This window comes from Centrocercus urophasianus, unplaced genomic scaffold (assembly GCF_019232065.1).
Source record: "Centrocercus urophasianus isolate 14NV4802_14NV808 unplaced genomic scaffold, USGS_Curo_1.0 seq_21, whole genome shotgun sequence".
Classification (NCBI taxonomy): Eukaryota; Metazoa; Chordata; class Aves; order Galliformes; family Phasianidae; genus Centrocercus; species Centrocercus urophasianus.
Window position 1 is genome coordinate 8,519,090 of NW_024884767.1, and position 26,409 is coordinate 8,545,498.

General features: G+C 39.2%; 1 protein-coding gene across 2 annotated transcripts in view; it reads right to left on the bottom strand.

The window, feature by feature from the left end:
• The window catches only part of KCMF1 (potassium channel modulatory factor 1), a 45,043-nt gene extending 21,249 nt beyond the window's left edge, over positions 1-23,794 (bottom strand). The window contains exons 1-2 of one of the 2 annotated variants that reach the window (XM_042822951.1): positions 23,704-23,794; positions 3,663-3,830 (exon numbers count right to left, since the gene is read on the bottom strand). In XM_042822951.1, the coding sequence (XP_042678885.1) occupies positions 3,663-3,693 (31 nt within the window). In that variant the 5' untranslated portion in view covers positions 3,694-3,830; positions 23,704-23,794. The remainder of the gene's footprint in view (positions 1-3,662; positions 3,831-23,703) is intronic. The other variant, XM_042822952.1, reaches the window with a different exon arrangement.
• Between the last annotated feature and the right edge of the window lie 2,615 nt (positions 23,795-26,409).

Here is a 26,409-nt window from a genome sequence, read left to right on the forward strand (position 1 = left end):
ACGGTGCATTTAAGACCCTGCTGCCAACAGAAGATTCAATCAGATGATATCTAGAGTCCCTTTCCAAGAAAAGAGTCAAGAAAACTTGACTCTTTCACAATTCTGTGACTTAGCAAAACACGTGTTTACTAGATAGATAGCAGCTGAAAACCACAGAAACCTCAGGACTAATTCCAGTTAATCCAGTCAGAACTCACACTGCACATTATTAAGGGTCTCCTTATTTAAAAAGCTCATTTTGCCCCAGATGCAGCCACAAAAGATGTCAAGGCCTTTGCCACATAAGCACCAGAAGTAGAAACTCAAGATATGTTTATAGAGTACTTTTATTAAAGTAATATAAAAGGATTCTGGTAGGGGTTTCTACTAACAATTTGTATTACCCCGCCTTTACAACAGTGTGGTTAACGTGGAAGGCACACATATAAACCACAAAGCATTCTAGCAGATTAAAATTCTTTTTCAGGGAAAAAAAACCCATGACATTTGCTCTGAACTTTTACATTGTCCTAATCAGTACCAGCAGTACAACGACCAACAGCACCTGGCAAACCTGTTTTTAAAACACAAACCTATTGCAAGTTCTACTCTTTGACCTCTCACAAATACCTGATTTTATGCTTTAGAAGTGAAGCTTCATATCGTATGTATTTTAAACTCTATCCACGTTAAGATATCATTTTAACTTCTGTGTCTCTGTAAAGACTGAAAAACCTCACCTATCTTCCAAATTAATACTATCCCACATTCCCAACTTCTGAAAGACAGATATGCCAATAGGATGGTTCAAGACAGGTTGCCAGAAATCAACAGGCCTTCTTACTCACTTTCAGTGATCTACATGGCCTCCTATACCAGTTTTAAGTCCCCAGTTTTAAGTTAAGGACTTAAAACTGGTACAAGTGAAGACAAGTGAAGCTCACTGAGAACACCTGAAGAAGTCCATCTTCTGCAATACACTTTGCAACTTTATTACTGTGCCTACAAAGCCTCAAAATTCACCAGAGGGTAAACAATGTCATTTTCCTCCATGGTGAAGCAATCCCAGATATTTAGAATTGGTCTACGTGATTAACCATCCACTAGAAGCCTGAACCTGTTCACAGCTTTAAAAACAGTATGCATAAGTAAATTCTACAGTTGTCTGCATATAAACTGTGGGAGTCCAACTTTCTGGCACCAAAAGTAATGCCTATCTATTTCCATGGAAACTACAACAGATGCAAAGAGTACAGTAACACAGTTTGATGGAGCACATTCTCAGCTACAAAATACTATTTTAAACATTGTGACCACTATTAGCTATGAAAATGAGTGATGAACAAGAGCCTGTGTGCCACACTTGGAAAAATCTGCACCAGTGGAAGCAACCACTGCTGAAACATACCCCCCACTCCTCACTGTGCTCACATTCACTGCATGCCTCCATCAATGAATGTCAGTGAGTGCCACAGTTTCCACAAGGAATAATTAAGTGACACAGCTTTGCTTCATTTGCACTTCCATGTCATCTGCCATTCTCTCAGACTGGCCCTCTGCTGCCATCTGTCACATGGCAACAACAAGTAATGGAACACTGGTGAAAAGGTCCAACCTCTACTGCCACGTTTCCTGTACTTCACACTTGTAAACAGTTTCTCAGACATATGTAGTATCAAAACACCATGACACAAATAAGGAGGGGCTGTGAAGTGAGGGATATTTCTTTCTGGTAAGAGTTTGTTTGTTTGTTCTTTTTTTTAAACAGAAGTCTGGTGAAGAGGCATGAAGAGTCTGATTACAACTCTAAATATTCGATTTCATAATCTGGTAATTCATGTCAACTGAAAATAGAATTGTAAATATACCAAAAATTGATTTTTTCTAGCAATCCTGACACTTGTTCTCAAAATCATTTATGAAAACAGGTAACACAGCTCCACATTCTTCGCTGTTCATGGGACTGTGTTTTGGCAATGTATTAAAATGCACAAATTTATTTGCCATAACAATGCTCAGAGATCAAGTCATGTAAAATTTACAAAATTTATTTACTCCTCTTATTTCAATAGGTCATAGCAGCACAAACACTAAATAAAGCAAGAGTAGCCCTGAGAATCCACTACATACCACTTCTCTGTAACCTTCTATTACTTCCCTGAATTCTTCACATAAGACTTACACAAATGAAATACATTAAGCCACAGGACACACTTGTTCATCAAGCACTCCTAAGACAGAACAACACAAGCTGCAAGAAACAAAATATATTTTCTAGACACTGTTACAATTTCATGACAGGCAATTTTTTAATTTTTTTTTTTTATTATTTTTTAAGTGGCAAGTGTTCAGAAGGTTTCTTCTCTGCAGTTTTGGCATCTAACATTAATTTAAGGCTCTACAGCAAACAAATTTCAGCCCCCTTTTCCCTGCGCATTACAAACATGCAGTGTTCACGGCAACGTGGAAATATTAGCTCATGTGTAAAACACAGCAACAGCAATTGCTGCAAGGCAAATCAGTCAGAACTGTGCTTTACCAATAGTGACCAGATCTCTAAATTAACACAGTCACACAGAGACTTTTAACTAATTAGTATTACCAAAAAAAGTCTGAGAAGACAGACAATCTCAGAAAAAGTCCGAGAAGCTAAAATAATTGCATGCATTTCTGATTTCTGACAAATCTGATCTTGATTTCTAAACCCTGAAATCCCAAGGCCTGGATTTCTGAAGTCAAGACAAGGCAGTCTCAGGATAAGCAGAGACCTGAGAATTAGGAGGAAGTAAAAGACATCTAACAGCTGCTTTGAAAAAAGCAACTGTATATTCCCATATCCAGCTGTTCTGTAATATCTGAATCAATGAAGAAATAGATTTTACTTCCGTTATTATCAAGAGCGTAAAGAAACCTACAATTCATAAAGCCTTAGCTTTGAAGTGATCCTATTCAACTTTTAGGAAATCATATTTGAAAAGCTTCACATGAAAAACAACACAGCTGGATTGCACTCTAGGATTAGAATAAATGTGTATCTCACATACCACATCACCAACATCTGAGAGTAGAGGTCTCATTCAGAAGTACCTCCTGAGTTTCAGCCTTGCTGCCACACATTCTTCCACTTACTCTAGTTGTATGAGACAAATGTGTTTTTAAATACTGGTGTGGTTTTGCTATCAGAAATAATTTTGCAATTAGTGGAACTTAAAACAAATCCCAAAATAATTACACATTACTCCCCGTTCCTAGTCCTTTACACTCAGCATAGTCAGTCATCACTTTTCTGCACCAACAAACCCATATAAACCAGCAGAGAATAACATGTCTCCAGAATCTTAACAGGATTTCTCAACTTCCACTCTGTGTTACTTGCAAGTAAAACATTAAGTTAGGAAGAATGCCCCATTTTTTGAATAGGAAGCCAGCAGTAGTCATTATTATCAAATACACTTTATAGTCTGAAAACCTGCTGGAGACTAAATTAAGAAGAAATATCTAAGATATATTATACTCAAGAATCAAAGAAAAATGCCTGTTTTTTTTAGAAGACAGGAAGGTGATCTTTTAAGTGTGCTAATAGGAAAAAAGGCGTTTAAGTAAAGTAGAAACATGAAAAATCCACATTATGTTTACTAACACAATAGGGCAACACATGATTTGACTCTCAAGTTACCACTTACCAAAATCTACTCTTGTTAGTATGCACTGCATGGGGTGGTCAGTTGTATGCCTCGTTGTTGTTGCACCACTTTCATAACAAGTTGCACACAGATCGTAATCGTAGCAAATTAAGCACTTGAATCGTCGACCTCGAAAATTTCCTTTTAAACATGCATCGCAGCTGACACCTGTAAACAAATAAAATTGCTTAAAAGAATAGCAAACATTTTTTCATGAAGCAGATGCGTTTCAATTCTCAACAACAAAAATAAAGCATCTCTGAAAAATGTAGCTTACATCTACACAGGTCAGTTTTAAAATATATCTGCATCCTTAATTATTCACTGCTCTTGAAAACAAAGATCTTGAATTCTGGAAGTAAAGCAGGGACAAACGATAAGACACAGCTTAAGGCAGATTTATTTGATAGTAGGACTGGTACTTCGATCATTCACTTAGGAGTCTCACTGTTGAAGAACAGCACACAGGTTGACCAAGGGGGAAAAAAAACAAAACAAGACACCACTGACAAAAATCCACTAGCCCATCTGCCTTTACTTTCACATATCCTAATACTTTACTTTTCAGAAGCACCATAATCATTCCCAACATTTTGTGTAGGTTGCAAAGTAAGGCCTTTTACTTAAAGTAACAGAAAATATGTTTTGGGTTTTTTTTTGTTGTTTGTTTGTTTTTTTTTTTTTTTAAGTTAAGCTACACCTCATGCCTACATCATGCTTCCCTCTACAGCTCACTCTCTGCAGTCTGAGGCAGTCATACTATCAGTGTCAGTGTAAGACTTATGACTTCCAAGGTTTTTTTCTTTTTTTCCTGTGGTTTTCAATCTGTTCAATCTGTAAATTAAAGTCCTCCACAAAAAAAAAAAAAAAAAAACAAACCAAAACAATGCATACACTACAGGCAAAGTTTTCAGGCATATCTTTTCTACCATCAGCTAAGATCTGCTACTTGCAGCTCTGAAGAAGAGACCACAGTGATGTTGTTTCTCTAATCTCCCACTTTTTTTAAATCTAGTTGATAGATGACAAGTGTTAATTACAAAATCAGCCTGCATCAGCTCATTAACTGTTCTTTTTTTGTTGTGTTATTCCGTAGCATGTGAACAAAAGCTTTAACACATTCAGTGAGTGAATGCAACAATCATGCTTTTTTTTTAAATCTCTCTGATCAAAACAATTTCAATTGCATTTTTTGATGAATAACAGACATTATTTTATTCTTTTTTCCTTCAGTCTCTCCACTTACAGTACTACCTTAAGGGACTACCTCATTTCCAGCACCCAAGCACTGTGCATCGCTATGAATACTTGAAGCTATGTCTTCAGTTGCCTTACTGAATATCCAGCCTGAGTGTAACTCAACACGGAACAGTTTTTTTCAGAAGCTGCTGCTTCAACAATCTCTTTGTTAACAGCCAGAAACTATATTTGCAGAATGCCGTTTTAACACCTTCAAGCTTTATAATCTCTCCCCTTCACCCACTTTTCTCCAGATTTCCTTCCATTAACTGTAAAGAATGTAATCTATTATTTGCACTCTGAGAGAAACCTAATTTCTGAGGGCATCTCCACATTAACTGTAAAATTTCTACTATTCTCATTTTCATGTTGAGATCTACAAAATTTTACATATGCAGCATTCAAATTTTACCAATACACAAAACACTTAGCAGCCATTGGCAAGCTCTGGGAGTCTCTGTTGCCTACTAGCTACTAAGTACCTACAGTACTCCATCAGCAAGTTAGCACCATACAGAAATAAGCAGGTTAATTTAACACAGTCTGTGTCAAAGGCTAGCAACTTTCCAAACGAGGTATTAAGCCATGATTTTCCAGTAAGTCATTTTTTGCCTCAAACTCAAAATAACTGATTTATTGCAGATGTCAGCTTCTTTCCAACTGCCAAACTCCTCCTGTCACATGTTCTCTCAAACATCCAGATAGTTCCTATTTTAGGAAAAATGTGATTTTCAGTTTTTGTTTTGTTTAGTTTTTAATTTTTCCTTTACACTTTTTCTTCATAACAATACTTCATGTCATTCTGAAGTACAAGTCTCCCCTTTCCCTCCCCAAAATACTCTGTAATCATTAATTTTTCTATAGAAGAGTTCTACCGTAAATGCGAATCACAATATACTGTTTGTACTTAAAACAAGTACAACAAGGTTTTCAAACAACAGACTCAATTTTGCCTCCTCCAATCAATATTGTATTGAAAAGTGCAGGACCTCAGCTGAACAGAAAAAAAAAAACCACTAGTGTAAATGTAGGCATTGCTGATGAAGTTAGATTGAAAGAACAATAAAGGTAAACAAAAAGCAGCATTCTAGGTCTCTCATAGCTAGCAGTTTGACACCCAACTCTAATCTACCACATTGTCTCCTTCCAAAAGAGGAAGGTCTGACAGCACTGGAGGTACCATGCCAGTTTTACACCTTTTTGTGAATCAAAGAAAAACATTCCTAAAGGAAATAAGCGAAAAAAAAAAAAAAAATGAATCCCACAATTAAATTAAAGGCCTTAGACCGGGAACAAAACCTGTGTTTAAATTCCTAGATCTCTCACTAGATTTATACATATTTTTTTTAAAGATATTTCATCAGTTACTCTTTTTCTTCACTTTCCAAAACAATTCCACCAAAACTCAGGTCTCTTGCAGTTTTTCCTGTTCTTCTTTGTAAGCTTCGACTGCCAAAAACTCACCCATCCATCTCAATTGCAATCCCGAAACTGAAATACTCAGCCCAATAATCTCCTCTGACCCTATTCTTTCTTCTGTCGTAAACACTTTCATTTCCTTATGAAAGCTTTGATTGTTTATCATTTTTCTTTACTTTAATCTTTACAACTGGAATTACCACAGTTAATTTCCTTTCTCTGTAAAACCCCTGAACATTCAAAAATACTCCCGTTAACATATCATATAGTTCACCATACACCTATGCTTCAGCATTTCCCTGAATTAATCTTACACTGCAAATTGAGCAGGCATATTACAGGCTCGAGACTGTCAGATTAGAATGGATGCACGCATATTAATCACAAGTTTAAAGAAAAAAATGCTATGGAAGGCTTCACTGTGCGTTTGCTTTTGTTTCTGACTTCATACTTAAAAGAAAAGTCAAAACAACATGTGAGAAAGGCTTAGACAGTCAGTATGCAATTCTGACCGATAAAGACTTAGAAAAATCCTTGAACGAAATCTTCTTAACCTGGATTGCTATTCAATGACAACTTTTGGTTCAGCTTTTCTAACATAACCATTGGGAATGATCACAGAGCAAGAAAGATTCCCTTTGAATTTTCAGTTAATTACCACAGATAATCATCTTGGCTTCCTCAGGTCTTCTGCATTGCTGCTGGAACACAAGTACACATACTCCACAACATGTATCACATACTATTAATGAAAAATTTCCTGCCCACTAATGAAGATTTGAAGGAAACCATGTTCCACAAGGGGGTAGCATTGCACTAAAACCTAACGAGGCTTGCTTCATTTTGGCTTTAATTCTGATGGCTTCTTCAGCAGCACTCCATTGCAATGTCAACAGCTGCAACATTTTGAGTGAAAAGAATCTGGAAATGTGTGAAAATTTCACTAATACTGTTTTTCTCCTTTAATACAAATTCTTAATTTTATGCCGAATTGATTCACATCTTTACCTAATCAGAGCCAATTACCCCAGGGACAATACTGTCACAAAACCATTTTATCCATTACATGCTGAACAGTAACACATCCTAAAACAAACACTGTTCCCACTTTCATCCTGATGGCCAAAAAATCATTTGCTCTTATGACAAAATACTGATATTGCTAGGAATTAATGAAAACCAAAGCAACGCATCCCTACACTTAACACGGTGCGTTATTCTGTTATTGTAACAGAATAATGCTGAAGGGATCTGGGGATGCCACACACACGTTATAAAACACAGCTTGTTTTACACTCACAAGCAAAGCTGAAGTGTAACATCAAATACGAATTCCTGAACACTGAAAACCAATGTTGCTTACTGCCTTGGACAGACACTCATTTGTAACACAGTAAAGGGCTACACTCCCTCTCTTGTTTGGCCGTCCCAGATACTGTGGGCATTTAATATTATTCTGATTGCCCAATAAACTGTTCCAGATAAAAATAATCTGAGAAACTGCCTACACAGAACATGCAACACTGTTTAGACCAACCAAGAGACCCCAGAAATATCAATGACTTCCCAGACTCAATGTGACAATCTTAAAAACCTTTGTAATACTGATAAGTGAAGCAATAGTGGCATTACCTGTTTCAGTACTTCACACAAAGCACAGAAGCTGAGCTTCACTCACCACCCAACAAAGCACAAACAGAACTTTGAGATTTTCCTCAAAAAATGAAAAAAACTGCATTTGCCAAGAGCATTTAAAAGGTTGCTTCGCACACACTTAAAACCTAGTTTAGATCCCAGAACCTTGAGACGTCTCATCTGAAAGCAAATATGACAAAAAAACTCAGAAAACTGGTCGTCAGCATGCCTTCCTTTTGGAACACTAAACTTGCTCCCTGCTCAGGATGGATAAGATTTTAATGAGGACAAGATAATTGTTGCTTACTACACAGTATATAAATTATCCCTTCAAAGGGGAGCTAAAACGTGGTCTTATTTCAACAGACACTACTAACAAAGCAGTAGTACGAAGGGAATCCCCCCAGAATACAATAGATTGCATTTGAAATCTCTTCTAAGGTGGAAAAGTTCAGGAGTATGTTGGCAGATGCACCACTTCTGCATGTCACCAACAACCCGTCTTTGAGGATAAGAATGTGAGCTCATTACTAAGACTTCTCAACACCTCACCAAGGCAAAAGCTATGCATCATTAAGCGAAGCCTGAAGGAGAACTTAGAAATGGTTTATTCATTAGGTTTGATTTATTTTTATTTTTGCTTATGAAGAACATACAGCCAAAGGTTCCCCACACAGACATACTGGAACATGTTCCTGTCTCAAGCAACATAAGATAGCAGTACTTTGGATAAGTCATTTAATTTTCGGAAATCTCTGAAAATATCATCCACCAATCATTATGAAACATTCAAAAAAAGATCTCTGAATTCTTTAAGCATCCAACATAAATAGTAAATTTGCCTGTCAGTGATTTCACCTCCAAAATGGAAATGCAGCTACTTGAACACTACTTCTTACTTTACATGGAGCACTGAGGAGGTTCACCCTTCTTGAAGGCTGACACAACTACACTAGTACTCCAAAATTTCAAGGGCACCAGACAAAGCTCAAGGCCTCTTATTTTCACAACTACCTTTCAAAAATTCTAACTTCAGTACACAATTGAAAAAGAAAATACAGCTGTGCTGTCTTTATGGCTCCAATCTGTGCACTGCATTTCACTTTTATGTTCTGAAGATCGCAAGTAATACCTCTTTTAATATGCATCTGATGATTTTCAGTATAAGATGTTCTTTTAGTGGGCTTGTTTTTTAGTAAGTTTTCTTGATAGTAACCACCTCGTCTGTAGTCTATGTGCCACAAGTCATCCTCCGACCTTAACACAATAAGCTCATCCCAGTTTGTTTGGTTGCTTCCAGGCCTAAAGATAGCAATATATATGCCATTTGATAGCATTGCAAATATTATGCCAAACATGTCTCATTTTAGTACCCCCATGTCCCAGTGCAGTCATTACTGATAAATTTGAGAGGATATTTTCTAGGAATATAAACTTTTGCTGTTTCTGTGAAAATCACACCAGAAGATTAGCAAAAAAGCCACAGAAGTCTGATTCTTACTTTATCTCACATGTTTACTAAATCAGACTGTAAAAGCAAACATTGAGGCCTACAATACTTAGCATACTTCATCACTCCTGCAACTGCAAGTACTGTACAGAGAATTCACACACTATATCCCTCCTTGAAGTAGGGAAAATGCTTCACCCCCTCATACAGCCTGTGAGTAACAGGACTCAATGCGCAGCATCTTCCTGTAGCGCTGTGGAATAGAAGCAACCAGAGTAGAACATCTCCAAACAAATCTCGTAGCACTTTAGTTGCTAAGAGATTATGCAGATTTGCAGTTAGAAAGAAAGGAGAAGAAAGGAAGGAAATCAGGCCTATGTCAGACCAGAAGGTCAAAAAGGCTTTTGTTTTCTGAATAGCACTTCTCCTTCCTCTCTTTGGTCTAGAGTGGAAAGAAGAGTCCCCCACCTCTTGTCATTTCCCCATCCTTGACAATTTTCATGAAGCTCACTTCCACTGTGTCTGGGAATTGCCTAGAGCTGGCCCAAAGGCAGTAGTGATGACCATGCAGCTTTCACCTTGATCCTAATGCATGTCAGAAAGCTGCCAAAGGAAGTTTTTCTGTTAAGGCTATCATACCCTGCGTTGTGGAACTTACACGCAGAAAGATTTAAGTCATTTACTAATTGCTCCTTATTGATTCTCTAAGTACCCAACATTGTATAGGATTATATAGGTAGAAAATGCACAAGTCCACTGCATCAGCTATCACCTATATGCCTTTACCATGAAGCTGTCATTTTTTCCCTTGGAGCTAGCTTATTCTTTCATCATGCCTTTAACTTCTTACAAAAGAAGAGCCTTACCATGACTTCCTCCACATACAGCCCTACTTCCACTTCAGAAAAGCATCTCCCATGCAGTAAGGCAGTCAGGGAACAGTCACAGACACAAACTAGTATTTGGTCAGGTAATTAAAATTAACTCTTGTGTGTAAGGGATGAGAAAGTTGTCCTACCGAGCTTCACAGTGCTCTGTCCTCATTTGAAATTTTCCAATTGTTCTAAGTCAGTCAACTTGTTTCTATCTCACAAGATGTTTCAATAATGCAGTATTAAAACCAGACGAAGAACAAAGTAATAATCACAATAATATGCATTTCCTTAAAACATCATAAAAAAAAAAACACTTTGAAAGGGAGACCACCATTTCTAAATGCAACAGTAAAGGCTGTTTTTCATAGAATCACCAGGGTTGGGAAAGACCTCTAAGATCATCCAGTCCAACTGTCCACCTATCACCAGTATTTTCCATAGACAAACCACATTCCTCAGTGCAACACCTAAATATTTCTTGAACACTTCCAGGGACGGTGACTCCACCACCTCCCATTCCAGCGCCTGACCATTCTTTCTGAGAAGTATTTCCTAACATCCAACCTGAATCTTCACTGGAACAAGTTTAGGCCATTTCTTCTCGTCCTATTGCAAATTACACATGAGAAGATGCTGACTCCCACCTCACCCCAACCTCCCTTCAGGTAGTTGCAGAGAGCCCCTGCAGGTCACCACTGAGCCTACTCCTCTCCAGACTGAAAAAATCCCAGGTTCCTCAGCCACTCTCCATAAGGCCCATGCTTCAGACCCCTCACAGCTTTGCTGCCCTTCTCTGGACATGTTCCATGGCCTCAGTGTCTCTCTTGTAGTCAGGGGCCAAAAACAGAACACATCACTCAAGATGAGACCTCACCAGTGCTGAGCACGGAGAGACAATCACTTCCCCACTCCTGCTGGACACACTATTTCTGATACCAGCCAGAATGCCACCGGCCTTCTTGGCCACCTGAGCACACCACTGGCTCATGCTCAGACCAGCATCAGACAGTATCCCCCCAGTTAGTTTCCTCTGCACAGTCTTCCAGTCCCTCTGCCACAAGCCTGTAGCACTGCCTGCAATTGTTGCAGATAAAGTGTAGGACCCAGCACTTGATCTTGTTGAACTTTTACTACTCCTCAAATTATGCTTGAAGAAACACAAATACTTCATTAGCTCTTAGTATCTTAATTTAAAAAGAAAAAATCTGATTTGGTTCTACTTCAAGATTTAATACTCTCACAGGCAGATTCTATGTACTCTTCACGTACCAATCATACTGTCCAGTAGGTGGTAACACACGATGACCAACACCAGCAGATCCAAGAACAGTTTAGCCACCTTTAAAGCACCAAAGCAAACAAACACAACACGCAACATTTTAAAAGAGAAGACTTGAAACACTGATCTCACTACAATCCTAGCTGAAACTGGCTGGAAGAGGGAAGTTGTTTTCTTACAACCACACAGTACTACTAGCCAGCTAGTAAGATCTTGGCATACAACTTTTTTATTTAAAATATCACTTCCCTAATAGAAAAACAACAATATGAATTCACTGAACATTGTCCAAAACAAGTGATCAACCATACTGATTCCATAGTTCATCTATCCTACTACAAAATCACTGCTGAAAAAGGCAATATAATAAGGCAAATAATTCTGCAAGATGGGGTTTAACTATTACTCCTTTATTCTATCCTGAAGTACACCAAAATATGTCCTGCACACGCGCGCACACACAACCTTAATCAGTTCTTGACAACATCAATCATATATTCTCTCTCTCCTCAGCAAGAGCCACCATGTCCTTTCTAAACATTTTACACACAGCCTGCAGATTCTTTTATCTCTTCATATACATCAGCGGGACACCATGCACATAAACCGGAAACTAAAGGCTGCTGAAGACCCTGAATTTATGAAGACAATGTTTTACCAAGAATCAGTAAGTTAGTCTATACTCCAAAGCAACAACTTTCCAGACGAGCCAGGAGGAATCCGTCCCCATCCTCTTTAAAGAGAGAACAACCATCTTACTTACATTTTAGAGAGAAGACAGATTAAATACTGCAACTCCTGTACCAAAATGTGAAAAGCAAGCATGGATGAATTTTAACAAGCTTGTGGGAGTCCTGGGCAACTCCTTCTGGTAAGATGAGAAAGCAGCTGCAGGACATCAGTTAAAAACGTTTTTAAATTAGTCAATCTGAACAATGCTTTATTTTGACTAGCAAAATATTACCATGGAATCTATCTTGAAACATCCTGCAATAACATTTGCTATGTCCCCTAATTTTTATTTTATTACATTTACAAGTTACTGACAATACCACTAAAGACAAACCACTTTCTCAGATACACGTTAGTAAAGTAAGCAGAAAGAATGACTGAAAAAAAATCATATTAAATAGTCACTGACACTTCAGTGCTTTGTCTGCTTCATATCAGGATCCTTGTCAGTTGACCTTTGAATTCACACACACACACACACACACACACACACACACACACACACAAAATAACAGGTTACAGTTTTAACTCTGGGCCTCCTATAGAACAAAGATGTCTTAACTAACACTACCATGGACTTTCAAACTTTTAAATAACAGTAAGTTAGGTATCTTCTCGGATGAAAGTATTACAATCAACACATCTAGACATTTAAAAACTAACAAAACTCTGAATGTCAGAAAAACTAAATCACAGTCAAAGGTGCCAGAACGTACTTTACAAACCTTTAAAATAGATCTAAAAACTGCCATATATTCTGCAATGACTCATGATCAAGCAGATTTGGGCTTCTAATTGAATATTTCAACAATGCCTCAAATCTGATCTTTCTATTAATACAATTTGGTCTTCAAAAACCCCACAACATGAAAGCCTGCTAAAGTACTGTAAACACATTAAAATTAAACAAATTTCATTTATTACAGCACAGAAAGTTTGTAATGTGACAGCAAAGAAACTGGCACCAGTCACGATCTTATTTAACAACTCCATTAATCTGGGAAATGGCAAACAGCACATGAATTCTATTAACAGAATACTTAAACTGTGGAAAGCTGTAAACAGTGCCAGGGCAAGAAAATAACACTAACAACATCGGGTTAAATCCTTTATCTAGTAAAATCGGTGGCAAAGTTTCTCATTTAATAGAACAGGACCAAGTTCCTGACTTGTTTTCAGGACTAAAGATAAACAGGTTAACATCAATTGAAAAGGAATTAGGCTTGGAAGAACAACATCACACAATAATTAGTTCTACAGCGTAAGAAATGTGAACAAACACTAAGAAAACTCTAAGGAGTAATAAAACAGAAAAACTGGTACTTCTGCTGAGCCCTGCCAGAATTAGGCAGTCTTCACATGTTTTGGTTGTTACTTAAGAAGATTGGCAAAAGAGGAAAAAAAGAAAAATCAACAAGGAGAACAAAATGTGTCTTATCAGGCATTACAGAGAACCATGCAGTATGGCTCAAAGAAGAGAAGTTTGAAGGCTTTACAGCTTGAAAGTCTACTATCCACTGTTTCAGACAGGTAAGAGAAAACATCAAGTCTCAGCATACCTGGAAGAGGCAAAACTCTTTGGTTTTCACTGCAAATTCAGCAGAAATTAAGTATTCTACCTAGCCTGTACATACTTCTGATGTCTGACATACAGACTTAGTTTTATTTCTTTTGCCACACCCAGACCTACTCCTGATCCTTTTAAGAAACAGGGAATCATGGCAACCCTATCTCCCATTCAGCATGGAGAACAAGCAAGATTTAGCACAAGCAACAATGCAACATGTATGCAGCACTGGCAGGACAATCACAGGGCTAGAAGTGAAAGACAGCAGTTTTCAAAAACACCCCCAGTAACGCCTTGTGAAAAAACACAACCCACAGCAGATGAGACTTATAGTAAAACCCTGCACAGAGCAGCCTGGAAATAAACAGACTTTTCATGTCCAGAAAACAAAACCTGAAAGCATACAGGAGAGGGAGGGAAAGAAGCAAGAAATGTCTCACACAAGGCAGGACGTAGCCAGATTCCTCCCCATTAGCCAGCAACCTTTATACAACCCAACTAGCCTTACAGAGATGAACACTTTCAAACTTACAGCCTACTTTCAACAGCACCATTTTGAGTGACACCACAATGGCATAAAAAAATTCTCTGCATAGTACCACAAGGTCTCAACTTGCAAAAATTATCCAGTTTCTCTGAACACAAGAGAATGTTAACATGACTTTTAAAAATGGGGACAGGAGATTAAACTACAGCATACCCATTTACGCAGTGCTTTACCCTGGTCTCTCAGGCATTTTTCTTATTATGAACATAAACAGAATGCCTTGGCAACTGCTTCTACTCCCACTCTTTGTAGAGAACAGCTTCTCAGACAGATAACAAGCCCGCAGAAACAACAATTGCTTACGATGAAAAGCTATAGCAGAAAAGTGCTGTGGAAATGTAGTATTCTAAAGCAAGAAAAGATTTCATGCAAAATCCAGTCAAGTTCTGCATTTGTTCCATTCCTTTCTCCGCTACACACTTTTTTGGTAATTACTCCTACGGTCCCTAAATTTAGGACCCAGCCACTTGCCAACCACATGAAGGCCTACCTTGCCTTCTCTTCCTTTCAGCAGTAACAGTACTTTTAGCTTTATCTCTTCTCCTGTTGTACCACATGCATATATACATGCGTAAGTAATGAAAAGTTAACAGAAATCATCTTCTAAATATTTCCCTTACAGTCCAATCCATTCTCTACACAGAAAACCAAATTCCTTTTCAGGCTGATTTAGTAACGATCCTAACAGCATCTGAAAATAAGGAGTCAAATAATTTTCCTAAATTACTATCACAAAACACTCTAAAAAGCCGTTACTGATCTATGGATCACAGCTCCCAAATCTTCAGTAACTACTGCTTTCTCTGCAACTAGCTCAAACAAGTTTTAACAAATTTTTTTCTATTTTCAGTAGTTCTGTTCAAACCCTTCCTCAAAGAAAACATGACTTTCAGGAAAAACTTCATAATTCAGTATGTTAAAAAAAAGCAGCGCCTGGTACAAACATAATAAAAGTTACCGTGCCTGTCAAACAAGGTAGGAAGAGATCTATTTACTGCAGCAAATACCAAATACAAGTTCATCAACTTCTCTATTATTGTGTCATAAAATCCCAAACATATTAAGAAATGTAAAAGAATAGGAACGGATAGTTCATAACTACTCACAGAACAGAAAAAAGCCATCTTCCTTAACAAGGATTATCTGCCTAGAAACTAGCAGTACACTAAGACCAGTATCTGAAGCACTTGTTTTCAAGTGAGGTAGAAGAGGACAAAAGCTCTTAAAAGCTACTGTGGCATCAGTATAGCTGTTCTGCTCTATTTGCTAGGAACACTAGAAGGTTCACTAAAATCAAGACCCAAAAAACCTAAAATTTACTGTTCTGTCCCACCAAAACCCCGTCTCTCAAATCCTCCATGTGAAATTCCTGAAGAAAATTCGTAACTTCTCTGGTTCAATTTCCCCCAAGAGTCAGGTCACACAACTTTATGATCTTCCTTCAGAAACCAAAACCAACACAAACAACTTCTTACATTCTCATGTCCTGTCTCTGAATAGGAGAAAATAAGTCATCCAGCCTTGCAACAGAAAACGACATAGGGCATTAAACAATGCCAAAAAATTTTACAAAAATACATTCCCACAAAGCATCCATCACAATATCGAAGCCTAAAGTCTAAAACTGACAGTTACACTACGTTCCTGACATATTCCTTTGCAAGAAACGTATAACAATTGCATTGAAAACACCTATTTACTGCACAGCTGTAAAAATTTGGAAACTCTGTCTTAACACTACAATTTATTGAGATTTGCTGAACTACAATAGAGTACAAACATAATGACAAAGCATTTTATCAAAACAGACATCCCACTTCATAATTTGAGAAAAGAGGAGCATCAAAAATAACTAGATCTTATTAATCCTTACTGTAGGCACCACAGACGCCACACTGAAGTCAGAAAATGCACAGAATAGTATGTCTATTAGGAAAAATCAGCTGTACAAACAGTTCTGACAGATCTTTGTTTAAAGATAATTTAAAATCATTAATTAGGAAAGTGAGCACTACAACAAAGATTTCACAGAAAAAAAAACCTATATAACGAAGCTGGGGAAGGAGGAGATACCAAAGATTCTCACTGTGTTACCTCATAGTTTCTTCTGCATCTCATTAATTTAGTACAGTAACAAATAAATGCTGCATTTTTCAGTTTTATTTTAATATTTTCAGATCAACCTAGACCTCTGTTCTTTACTTCCTATTGCACTTTGCTCAATTTCTGCATGGAAAGGTAGTCTTTCACTGGCTAAGCTGCTATCTCACATTCTCAAACGCTTGTGAGAAGAACGCACACCCTCATACTTGTTCCTTGTTTAGTTAGTACCTTCTTGAAACACAAATATTTTTAAGACTGCTGTACTACACACTGTGCTGGGTTCTCAACTGTGGTATGCAAAAGCTTTCATAAACATGCAGCTAGTTTTACTATGAAGATAGCATGGCCTCATGGCCCACAGAGGCTTAGCAAAGAGGTTGGGTTTGAGCTTAAAACTCTCCATTTACCTGGGAAGCTTTCAAGGTGGTGTCACAGAGGAGCAGGGATAGAAAGAGACCCCTGGCCTGTTCAAGCCATCTATGGTACAGAACACCAGTGCTCCCAGGGCAACTTCAAGCTACTGCTACTTTAACAGGTTTTCTGAGCTCTCTGTGGATCATACAGGAAACAGTAACCATTAACTGCTTTCCTTATAGAATCTTCTGTGTGTGCTAGAGCTGGCAACTACCTCATTCTGATGCATTGCCCAGATGAGCAGCTCAGCCCCTCATACCTACCTGCAAATTAACTTTTCTGGATAAAGGTTATGACACTTTACATGGAATACCGTCCACATAATATACTCATAGGGGTTTTCTTTATTTGTAGTTCACATAACAAAACTAAGCACAACAATTTAGAGTCAGTGGTACAGACAAATAGATAATTTCTCTTGTGTACAGTTAGAAAACAGAATTATTACAAGAAGAAAGCACAAGGATTCATAATTCTGTTAGTTGTACACAGTCTCTTTAGTCTTCTTATATCCCAAGGTCTGCTTTGTCTTGAGTATAGGCCACCAGACCCATTGAAAATATTTCCTTTGTATTTTTTCATTTCTGAGACACTCCTTAGAGTCCACGTAGCTTCTCTGGAGCTCCTGGATTAACAGGAAGAGTCACAGAATCATCCTGAAAAAGACTTCTAAGATGATGAAGTCCAACTGTCCACCGACCACCAATGTTGCTCACTGTACTCCTTAGTACCACATCTACACGGTTCATGAAGGTTTCCAGGAATGGTGACTCCACCACCTCCCCGGGCAGACTGTGCCGCAGCATCACCACTCTTTCAGAAAAGTTCCTCCAAACAGCCAATCTTTATCTCCCCTGGCACAATTTGAGGCCACTCCCTCTAGTCCTATTGCTAGTTACAACCCCCACCTTGCCACTCCTTTCAGGGAGTTTCAGAAAACAGTAAGGTCTGAGCCTCCTCTTCACCAGACCGAAGAACCCCATTTCCCTCAGCTGTCCCCCATAAGACTTGTGCTCCAGGTCCCTCACAGCTCCACTGCCCTTCTCTGGACATGCTCCAGGGCCTCAATGTCTTTCCTGTAGTGAGAAGTCCAAAGCCGATTACAGTACTTGAGGTACAGCCTCGCCAGTGCTGAATAGGTGACAATCTATATCTAAAAGGGGGACGATCACTGCCCTGTTCCTGCTGGCTGCACTATTTCTGATACAAGGCAGGATGCCATTGGCCTTCCTAACTACCTTGGCACACTGCTGGCTCACAGTGAGCAGAGCACTGACCAACAACATAAAACTCTTTCCATCTCAACAGTCTTCTAACCACTCTGCCCCAAGTCTGTAGTGCTGCATGGTGTTGTTGCAACCAAACTGCAGGATCCAGCACTTATTAAACATCATCCCATGGGCTTTAACCCATCTAGCCTGTCCAGATCCCTCTGAAGGGCCTTCCTACCACCATGCAGATCAATACTTCTTTCAGTTTGTTGACACCTGCAAACTTACTGAGGGTGCTTTCAGTCCCCTCATCCAGACCACCAATCCAGATCATCACTCGTGACCTGTTGCCACTTGTATTTAACTTCACTCATCACCACCCTCTGGGCCTTTTCCACCAGTTCATTACACAGTAAAGAGTGTATCTAACTGTCCAAGCCACAGGCTGCCAGCTTCTACAGGAGAATACTGTGGAAGACAGCATCAATGGCTTTGCTGAAGTCTAGGTAGACTATATCAACAGCCTTCCCCTTGTCCATCAGACAGGTCCTCTGGTCACACAGAAGGAGATTAAATTGGTCAATCAGGATTTGCCTTTCATAAACTCATACTGGCTGGCTCTGATACTCCAGCTGACCCACACAGACCAGATGATCTCAATTGAGATGCTCCATAACCTTCCCTAGCACTAAGGATAGGATGACCGGCCTGCAGTTCCCTTGACCCTCCTTACAACCCTTCATGTAGATGGGAGTCACGGGAGTCACACTTGCTGAAAACGTCCAGCCCTCTGGGACCTCTCTGGTTGACCAGAAATACTGACAGATAGATGGTGGAAAGCAGCCTGGCAATCATATCCACCAGCTCTCTCAGCACTTTCAGGTGGATCCCATCTGGCTCCATAGACTTGTGACAGGTGGAGCAGTGTAGGTCTCTGTTTCCGCCTTAATCACAGAGAGGAGTGGGAATGGGATTGTTATTCTACTCCCCATCCCAGACTCTGAGGTAAGGGGGTACAGTACCATGAGGATAACTGCTCTGACTGTTAAAAACAGATGTAAACAAGGCATTAAGAGCTACAGCACTGCCCCTTCTTCTTTCCTATCCCTTCTGAAGAGCTTACAGCAACACTGCAGTCATGGGAGCAATACTACTGTGCTTCAGCAACAGCAACTAAGTCACAGTTTGCTTGCCACACTATGGCTTCCAGCTCCTCCTGTTTGTTGACTGTGCTGTGCGCACTGGTGTCGATGCACTACAGCTCAGCCATTTGACTCACTCTAATCCTGGCATTGTTCCTCCAGGTTCACCTCTAGCAAGTCTTATTTCATCCCCTTCACACCTAGTTGAGGGGGCTTCAAACAAGCCCTGCCAGCTCTGCTAGGGTTCCATTTCCCCCTGAGACAAGTGAGACCCATCTGCAGCCATCAGATCACACACCAAGTAAACAGTCCCACAGTCAAAAAAGCTAAAATTCCTGCGATGGCACCAGCCTCTCAGCCACATATTTATCAGGTGGGTTTTCCTGGTCCTCCCTGCATACCTTGCTGCCAATGAAGGAATAGAGGAAAATACTCCTTCTCCATCAACAAAAAGCCCCAGTGCCCTCAGGCTTCTCTCAATGACTTCTCCACTGCCAGCCTGAACTATCAGTAAGGGGTAACAATCAGACAGACGGACATGACTAGGGAGTCTCCTAGTAATGTTCCCAACTCAGGCTCCAGAGAGGCAGCACTCTTCCCTAAAGGTACAGTCTAGCTGACATGATGCCTTCCGTTCTCCTTAGAAGGGAGTCACCTATGACAATAATTTTTCTTTCCTTCTTAGCAGAAGCAGTCTTGAGGTATGGAGTCAGCCACTTCACCCCATACAACCTCCTGGGTGGACCTTCCATTGCATCCCCACTTTCCTCTCCCTCAAGTTTCAGAGCCTCAAACCTATTATGCAGGGTCACTTGGGGCATGGAGGTAGGTAGGGACAGGTTTTGTCTGTCTTGTTTGATACGAAGCTGGGACCTGTTTCCATTCCACCCCATCTCTTAGGTCTCCTCCCTCTACCAATGATAGAGGGCAGAGGGTCCACCACTGTGTGGTATATATCACACCTGTGCCTTACTTGCAGGTATGGCAGTGAGTTGATGCACACATTTACCTCCTGCTCACATTCCCTGATGTTTCTTAACCTCTCCACCTCCTCCTCGAGTTCTACCACCATACTGAGCAGATCACTGCCCTGATCACACTTCAGACAGGTGGCATCCCTGCCACCCTTTACCAGCAGGGACAGATTCAGGTACTCACTGCAACTGGAGACCTGAACTGACACATTTTTGGGCAGGCTGTTTGGATTGACAGTATGCTGGCAAAAGCCTTTGGCCTTCTGGAGACCACAGTTAGATTTGTACTCTTGGGAGGGAGCCAATTGGTGAGCTGGTGTCCTCACTGGGGACAGTGGGGAGGACTCACCTTGCTAGCACTCCCTGATTCAACGCTCTGCATGAAGCGCCCATGCCATGGCCTTCCGATGAGCCACGCCCAGTTGGCCCTCCTTCAAATGAAGGACAGTATGGACATTTACAATTGCTATATGCTGCCAAGATCTCCAGATGCTCAGTACCTTGAAGGAGCACACAGGCAGGATCTTCTTCCACAACAACGATGTTTGATGTTGTGGCTTACTATACAGCTACAAAAGCGTCTGTTTTTCCAATAGCATTAATTAATGAAAAAGGACTAAGAGAAGAAAAATATGTTTTGAAGAAGATCAAGAAAATGCTTAACACAATTGCTTACAAGAAGTAATCATCATCTGCTCACCTGAAAGATGACATCGCAGCATTCCTCAAAGCCAGAGTCAGGAGTCCTGCACCTTGACCAGTATCAGCCCAGAGTACTTAATTTTTGGCTAAACAAGTCTATTCTGACACATTATTCTCAACAATCCACTCCTTTTGCTCCATAGTCACACTCCTTGAATTCTTAATGCTTCCAAGAACAAAACACTAATAGAGCCCTGAATTGTACTAACTGGCTCAGATACACTGCAGACAGTAGCATCATCAAACTAAACTCCTCTGTCTCCCCAAAACTTATGTAGTCCTCAATTTATACTATTTTTTAAAAATATGACATTAAGAGTTTGCATCCAGCAGATCTTATGCTTCTAAATAAATTTCAGGCAGCAGCTTGGACACAAAAACATAACCTGTAGCAACCTCTGCCATTAAGTTTGATTAATAACAGCCAATTATCCTGAAAACATTCTTCACTAATAAAGCTACTCTTCTACAGCAAAATCAAGCTATTTCCTGAGGTCCTCACAAAAGTCTTCCAGAATAAGGAACACTTCATATTCTGTCAGATATCTCCTGGCAATCCAGAGGCCTTACGCCAAAACAATCTGGGGAAAGGTACTTTTCAGGTCATGGCACCTCTTTTTTTCTGCAGTCAAAAGAGCAAATGGGCTCTTCACCTTTACATTAGGTTTTCTAAATCAAAAGGACAAGGTAGAAGAGTGTTGAAATGCTTATTTGACATCTTCCTGAATCAAGACATGTTGCACAGCTTCCACTGCACCTTCTTAAAACCTGTACAGTATTTAATATAATCAGCAGGCGCACGTCTACACAAAAGAAAAACTGGCCACTATTTGCAGGTGGAACAACAGAGTCGTCCATCTTCATAGCCAGAGATCCAAACATACTTGCTAACATCTTTGTTTCATCTGAGCAGCATACACAACAGCAGTGGACAGGTATGGAATTAATATTACATGAGTTTTGTTATGTTCATCTATATTGGAAAGTTTATAATTACAGCAACAACTGTGCAATCTGTATCTTACTTCTGCACCCGCATTAAAGGGCATCCTGAATTCTTTCCGCACCTCAATTCATTCTCTCTAAACCTGGCTTTAAATGGAAAAAGACTACTTGAAGCACATGAAAAAATGATACTAATAATAATTCGGGTGCTGAAGATAATGGACTTATTTTTGGAAGGTGAGAAGGCAAAGTCCTAAGAAACTTTGCAAAACTGCAGTGGTAAACCTATGCTTGCCTAGTTGCGAGCTAAGTTCCACCATTATTATCCCTCATGAAGCTTTTCTTGCAGACCCGATTTCACTAGTGAACCACAAGCTGCTTCTCACTGTGTAAATTTTCCACTTGTAGAGGCAACCTCAGCTTGCATATTTATGCACACATAACAAGAGTATACTTAACACCGTTTGTGTAAAGCACACCTCATCTTTACTGCCTGTATTAAAAGCACATGCAAATTGTTGCAATAAGTCATACATGTGCTTTGTTGAAGTGAAAGTGAAATGATGGGACCTTGAGCACGGACAAACTCTTGCATCCAAACCACAGATTTCTTCAGAGCTAATTTCCTTCTACTATAAAAGCAGGCCCAACCATCGAATGTTTATGTAGTAAGATTTCCAGCAGTTTCAAACTTACTCCAGGTGAAAACTAAGCACGCAGCTAATACATACATGTACTAGTGTGTTTTTTTATGCCAAAAAAAATACAGAAACAATAAACCTCTCTTGCTATAATTATTTATCCAGAAGCAAAGACAAGTTAAAGGCAATCACACAAATCCTTTCATGATTACATACTAACAGGATCTACTGCTGCTTCGGTGAGGACATTCAAAGCAGGTACCCAGAGAATACCACAGCTTCAGCAGTTCACAGCACTGCCATCTCCAGGATGTCTCCAAATAATTCTAATGCCACTGCAGGCATGTGCTCAGATGTTTGCTGCCAGGAGCTGCCATCACATTCCTGCCACACTATCAAGCATCTGGAGAATAACTCAGTTGGTATGAGGAGGTACAGAATTTGTTTAGAAGTTGGTTTAGAATTGCAATATTAATATTGATGCTCTTAAACAGCTTTCTCCCATCTGTCTAATTACTTCATGCAAATTCCTTGACTGTTTATACATAAGGATTTTACCTTACCCTTTCAATTTCCTAGGGTAAACACAGTCTAAGAAAACTGGCCAACAGTAATATCCTTTATCCAACAGTACTAGCTGTTTTATTATCAATAAGCTAAAAGAAATCAGGCTTTTTATATCACCCATACTTGCAACTGTTTTTAAAAGTTCTATATAATAACCCTCCCCAACAAGCAGTTTAAGAATGGTTCGGTGTTATCCAGGTAACTGCACAGAATTTTCACTTCTGAAACCAATTTGTTTCAGCTGAAAACCTAAACACAAATTTGTTTCTACAACAGGTTGAAGAACCTGCTGTCTAAAAATATTTTTGGCAATGCTTATTTCCTTAGGCTAGGGTCAGTTGTGTTAACAAGAAATACTAAAGCTCTGCTTTTCAAAGAGGCTTCCAGAGGCAGGCATTAAGCTTCAGCCACATCTGACTCCAACATGGGCCTGCACAGTTTCCCAGATCTTTCTGACAAAATACCCCCTCTCTATGAAGAGAAGTAGGAGAGGGACAGAACAGCAAATGGAAGAAAGAACACCAACAAAGAAAAATGAAATTGAGGGATAGAGTTCAAAGACAAAAAAGAAGGAAAATAAAGAAGAGAATTTATCCTACCAGAGACAGCACCTCTTGTCAGTCAAGACAAGAAACATTGCCTCCCAAAAAGAATCTGGCACCAGGACATAGCAGAAGTGATGGGGGATGACCAAATCTGACCTGAGGTTAAAAAAAAAAAAAAAAAAAAGTTATGATCCAGACTTTTATTTTTAATTTTTTAAACTCAGTTTGTTGTTTCCTTCATATCTTGCAGGATGTTTAAAAGAAATTGATTATAAATTCATTATTTAAAAAACAAGTCTTTCTTTAGCTGTTTTGTCATTATGATAATGGAATGACCCAAATCAAAAGTGGAGAAGTATTTTCGTGAAAAATGTGAAATTGTTTGAAAAATTAAATTGAAAACAAATCCAGACTACCAGCGTGCATGTAGTAATAAATGAAAACAATGTATACCATTGAAATGTCCTCATGAGTTAAAAAATCTGTAACAGACTTGCACCAATAAATCTCACAGAAACGGGCAACACCACCACTACTCGTAGTTTGAGTAGAGATGCCTTTGAGAATGATGAACTCTCTACCTCATACTCTGCTGCAAAAGGGAGAAAATAGTTTCCCACGTCCAGATTTCCTGTTTGATTGTAATAAAGCTTAAAGAGATTCTCCCAGGTCTCCAATTACAAGTGGATACAAAATTAAGATAAAGTCTCCTAGAAGTTCCCAATAAAGCAATCAGGATTAAAAAAAAAAAAAACACAAAACATATTCATGAATTTCACTGCAGGGTAAGAAATAGGTAGTAAAAACAAGAATTCCAGTGTTTAGGTAAATTATACGCTAAATGTAATAAAAATCACATTTTAAGACCAAAAAAATACAAGTTTCACGAAACAAATCCAGCCTCCCTCTAATATCCACACTACATCTTGAACAAGTCTGGAAACATTCATACACATATATGTTTTGCCAAACACTTTGGAGGCTCCTGTGGGTTATATGCATACTTAAAAATTGAATTCCAAGTAAGAATGACTTCCAGTGGCAGAAATAATGCAAGCACCTGCAAGCACCTCTGAATTACAGTTCTGAGACCTACGGATTAAGAGAAGTTACACAAAGATAGAAAGGCATATTAAAGATAAAGGCATTTTGATGATGATGCCCTGCAATTTTAACTCAGGACAGACCTTACTCATCAGCTTAACAAGTGTCAGTAACGTAAATAAAAGTTTTTAAACAGCTCAAAATTGAAGCCTTGTTTTATACATACTGTTCACCAGTAAAGCTACGGAACTTGCCCATGTTTTGTACTGAATTCAAAACAGTCCTACTTCATTGCATAGAAGTTATTATAACAACGCTACGCAAAGATGAAGGTACAGGTAACCACAAGAATAATAAATACAGAATGACAATAGGAGTAAGTTCAAACTAGATGTTCGGGTGATGTTATGGGAAAGGTATAGGAACCAAAGAGATCATGAGGCTTGAGATACTCTGCTGCCACATTCAAACCTGAAACAGTCAAGAGACCTCTAGCATGATGCTTAATGTCAAATCCAAAGTTTTAACTGTTTGATCTGAATACTTGGCAGATTCAACCTACACTGAAATAAAATTCTTCTGTTTGTTTTACAACACATACCAACTGTATGTATATACAAACTCTTCAGTTTTCACCACCCTTTTGAATTAATGGAGTATTATCTTATCTCATTAGAAAACTGAGATTACGGACTCACAAAGAAAGGAGTTATATGAGGTGAAATTTCTGCATGGTTAGAAATTGCATGTATGTTCCATGTTGCTAACATCACCCTGAGCTTTGAGTATCAATCTGAGATTGGCATGCACAAGCTGCAAACAGCGACATGAAATGCCGGTTCCATACAGGCGAGTGACATTCCTGCCTCCAATCAAGCTTGTAAATGTCTCCTCCATTATGCTAAATCTTCCAAGAACAAAAACTGAAAACTTAAAACATTGTTGATATTAAAATACAGATCAACCAAAGATCTGAATCTGTAGGAAATGTAGTCTTACACAACTATTTGCTCAGAGCACCATTCAGCAAAGAAACAACTAACTGCTATAATCATTAAATGTTATAATCACTGGTCTGCCTGAGTCTTTATTAATCACACACTTTTAAAAAACTTGCATTAACAACAGTTTTTCTGATAGAAAGTGCTTTCAAGAAAAAAGCAGAAAGACTTCAGTGTGGCATAAATACTGGATTAACTTTTACAGTACTTCAAAGTGGTACAATTCTTCCCCTGAAACTGATGGAAACCAAAACACAAGGATTGAAATAGCAAGTCTACTAAATCCAGCTGCCCAATTTGAAATATCAAAGGATCCATTTTTCAGAGCATTTGATTTTCTATAGACAGGTGCATTTCCAAAGCATATCACTGAAGTTCTTACAGTTGCAGCTGCAAAAGTCCAAATGCCCAAAGCTTGGATCAGGCCTTCACGAAATTAAGACCAGGAGCTAACAGCCACCTATGAACTGTCTCCTAAGTGATCTGCCACGCCTTCCACATGGACTGTGCAGAGAGAAAGGAAGTTGGGTTGCTCCAGTTCCCACAGAACTCAACCATTCTCTCTTCCTGCAGTGCCTCTACCTGCTCTCTCTCCACAGATCCAGAGCTATGCTCTAACATATAGCAGTCTCCTGCACACCCCAGAGGAGGGTGGGGTAGCAAGTGGGGGTAACACGTGGCTCTAACACATCACTATGCCTCACAGGTGCTCAAA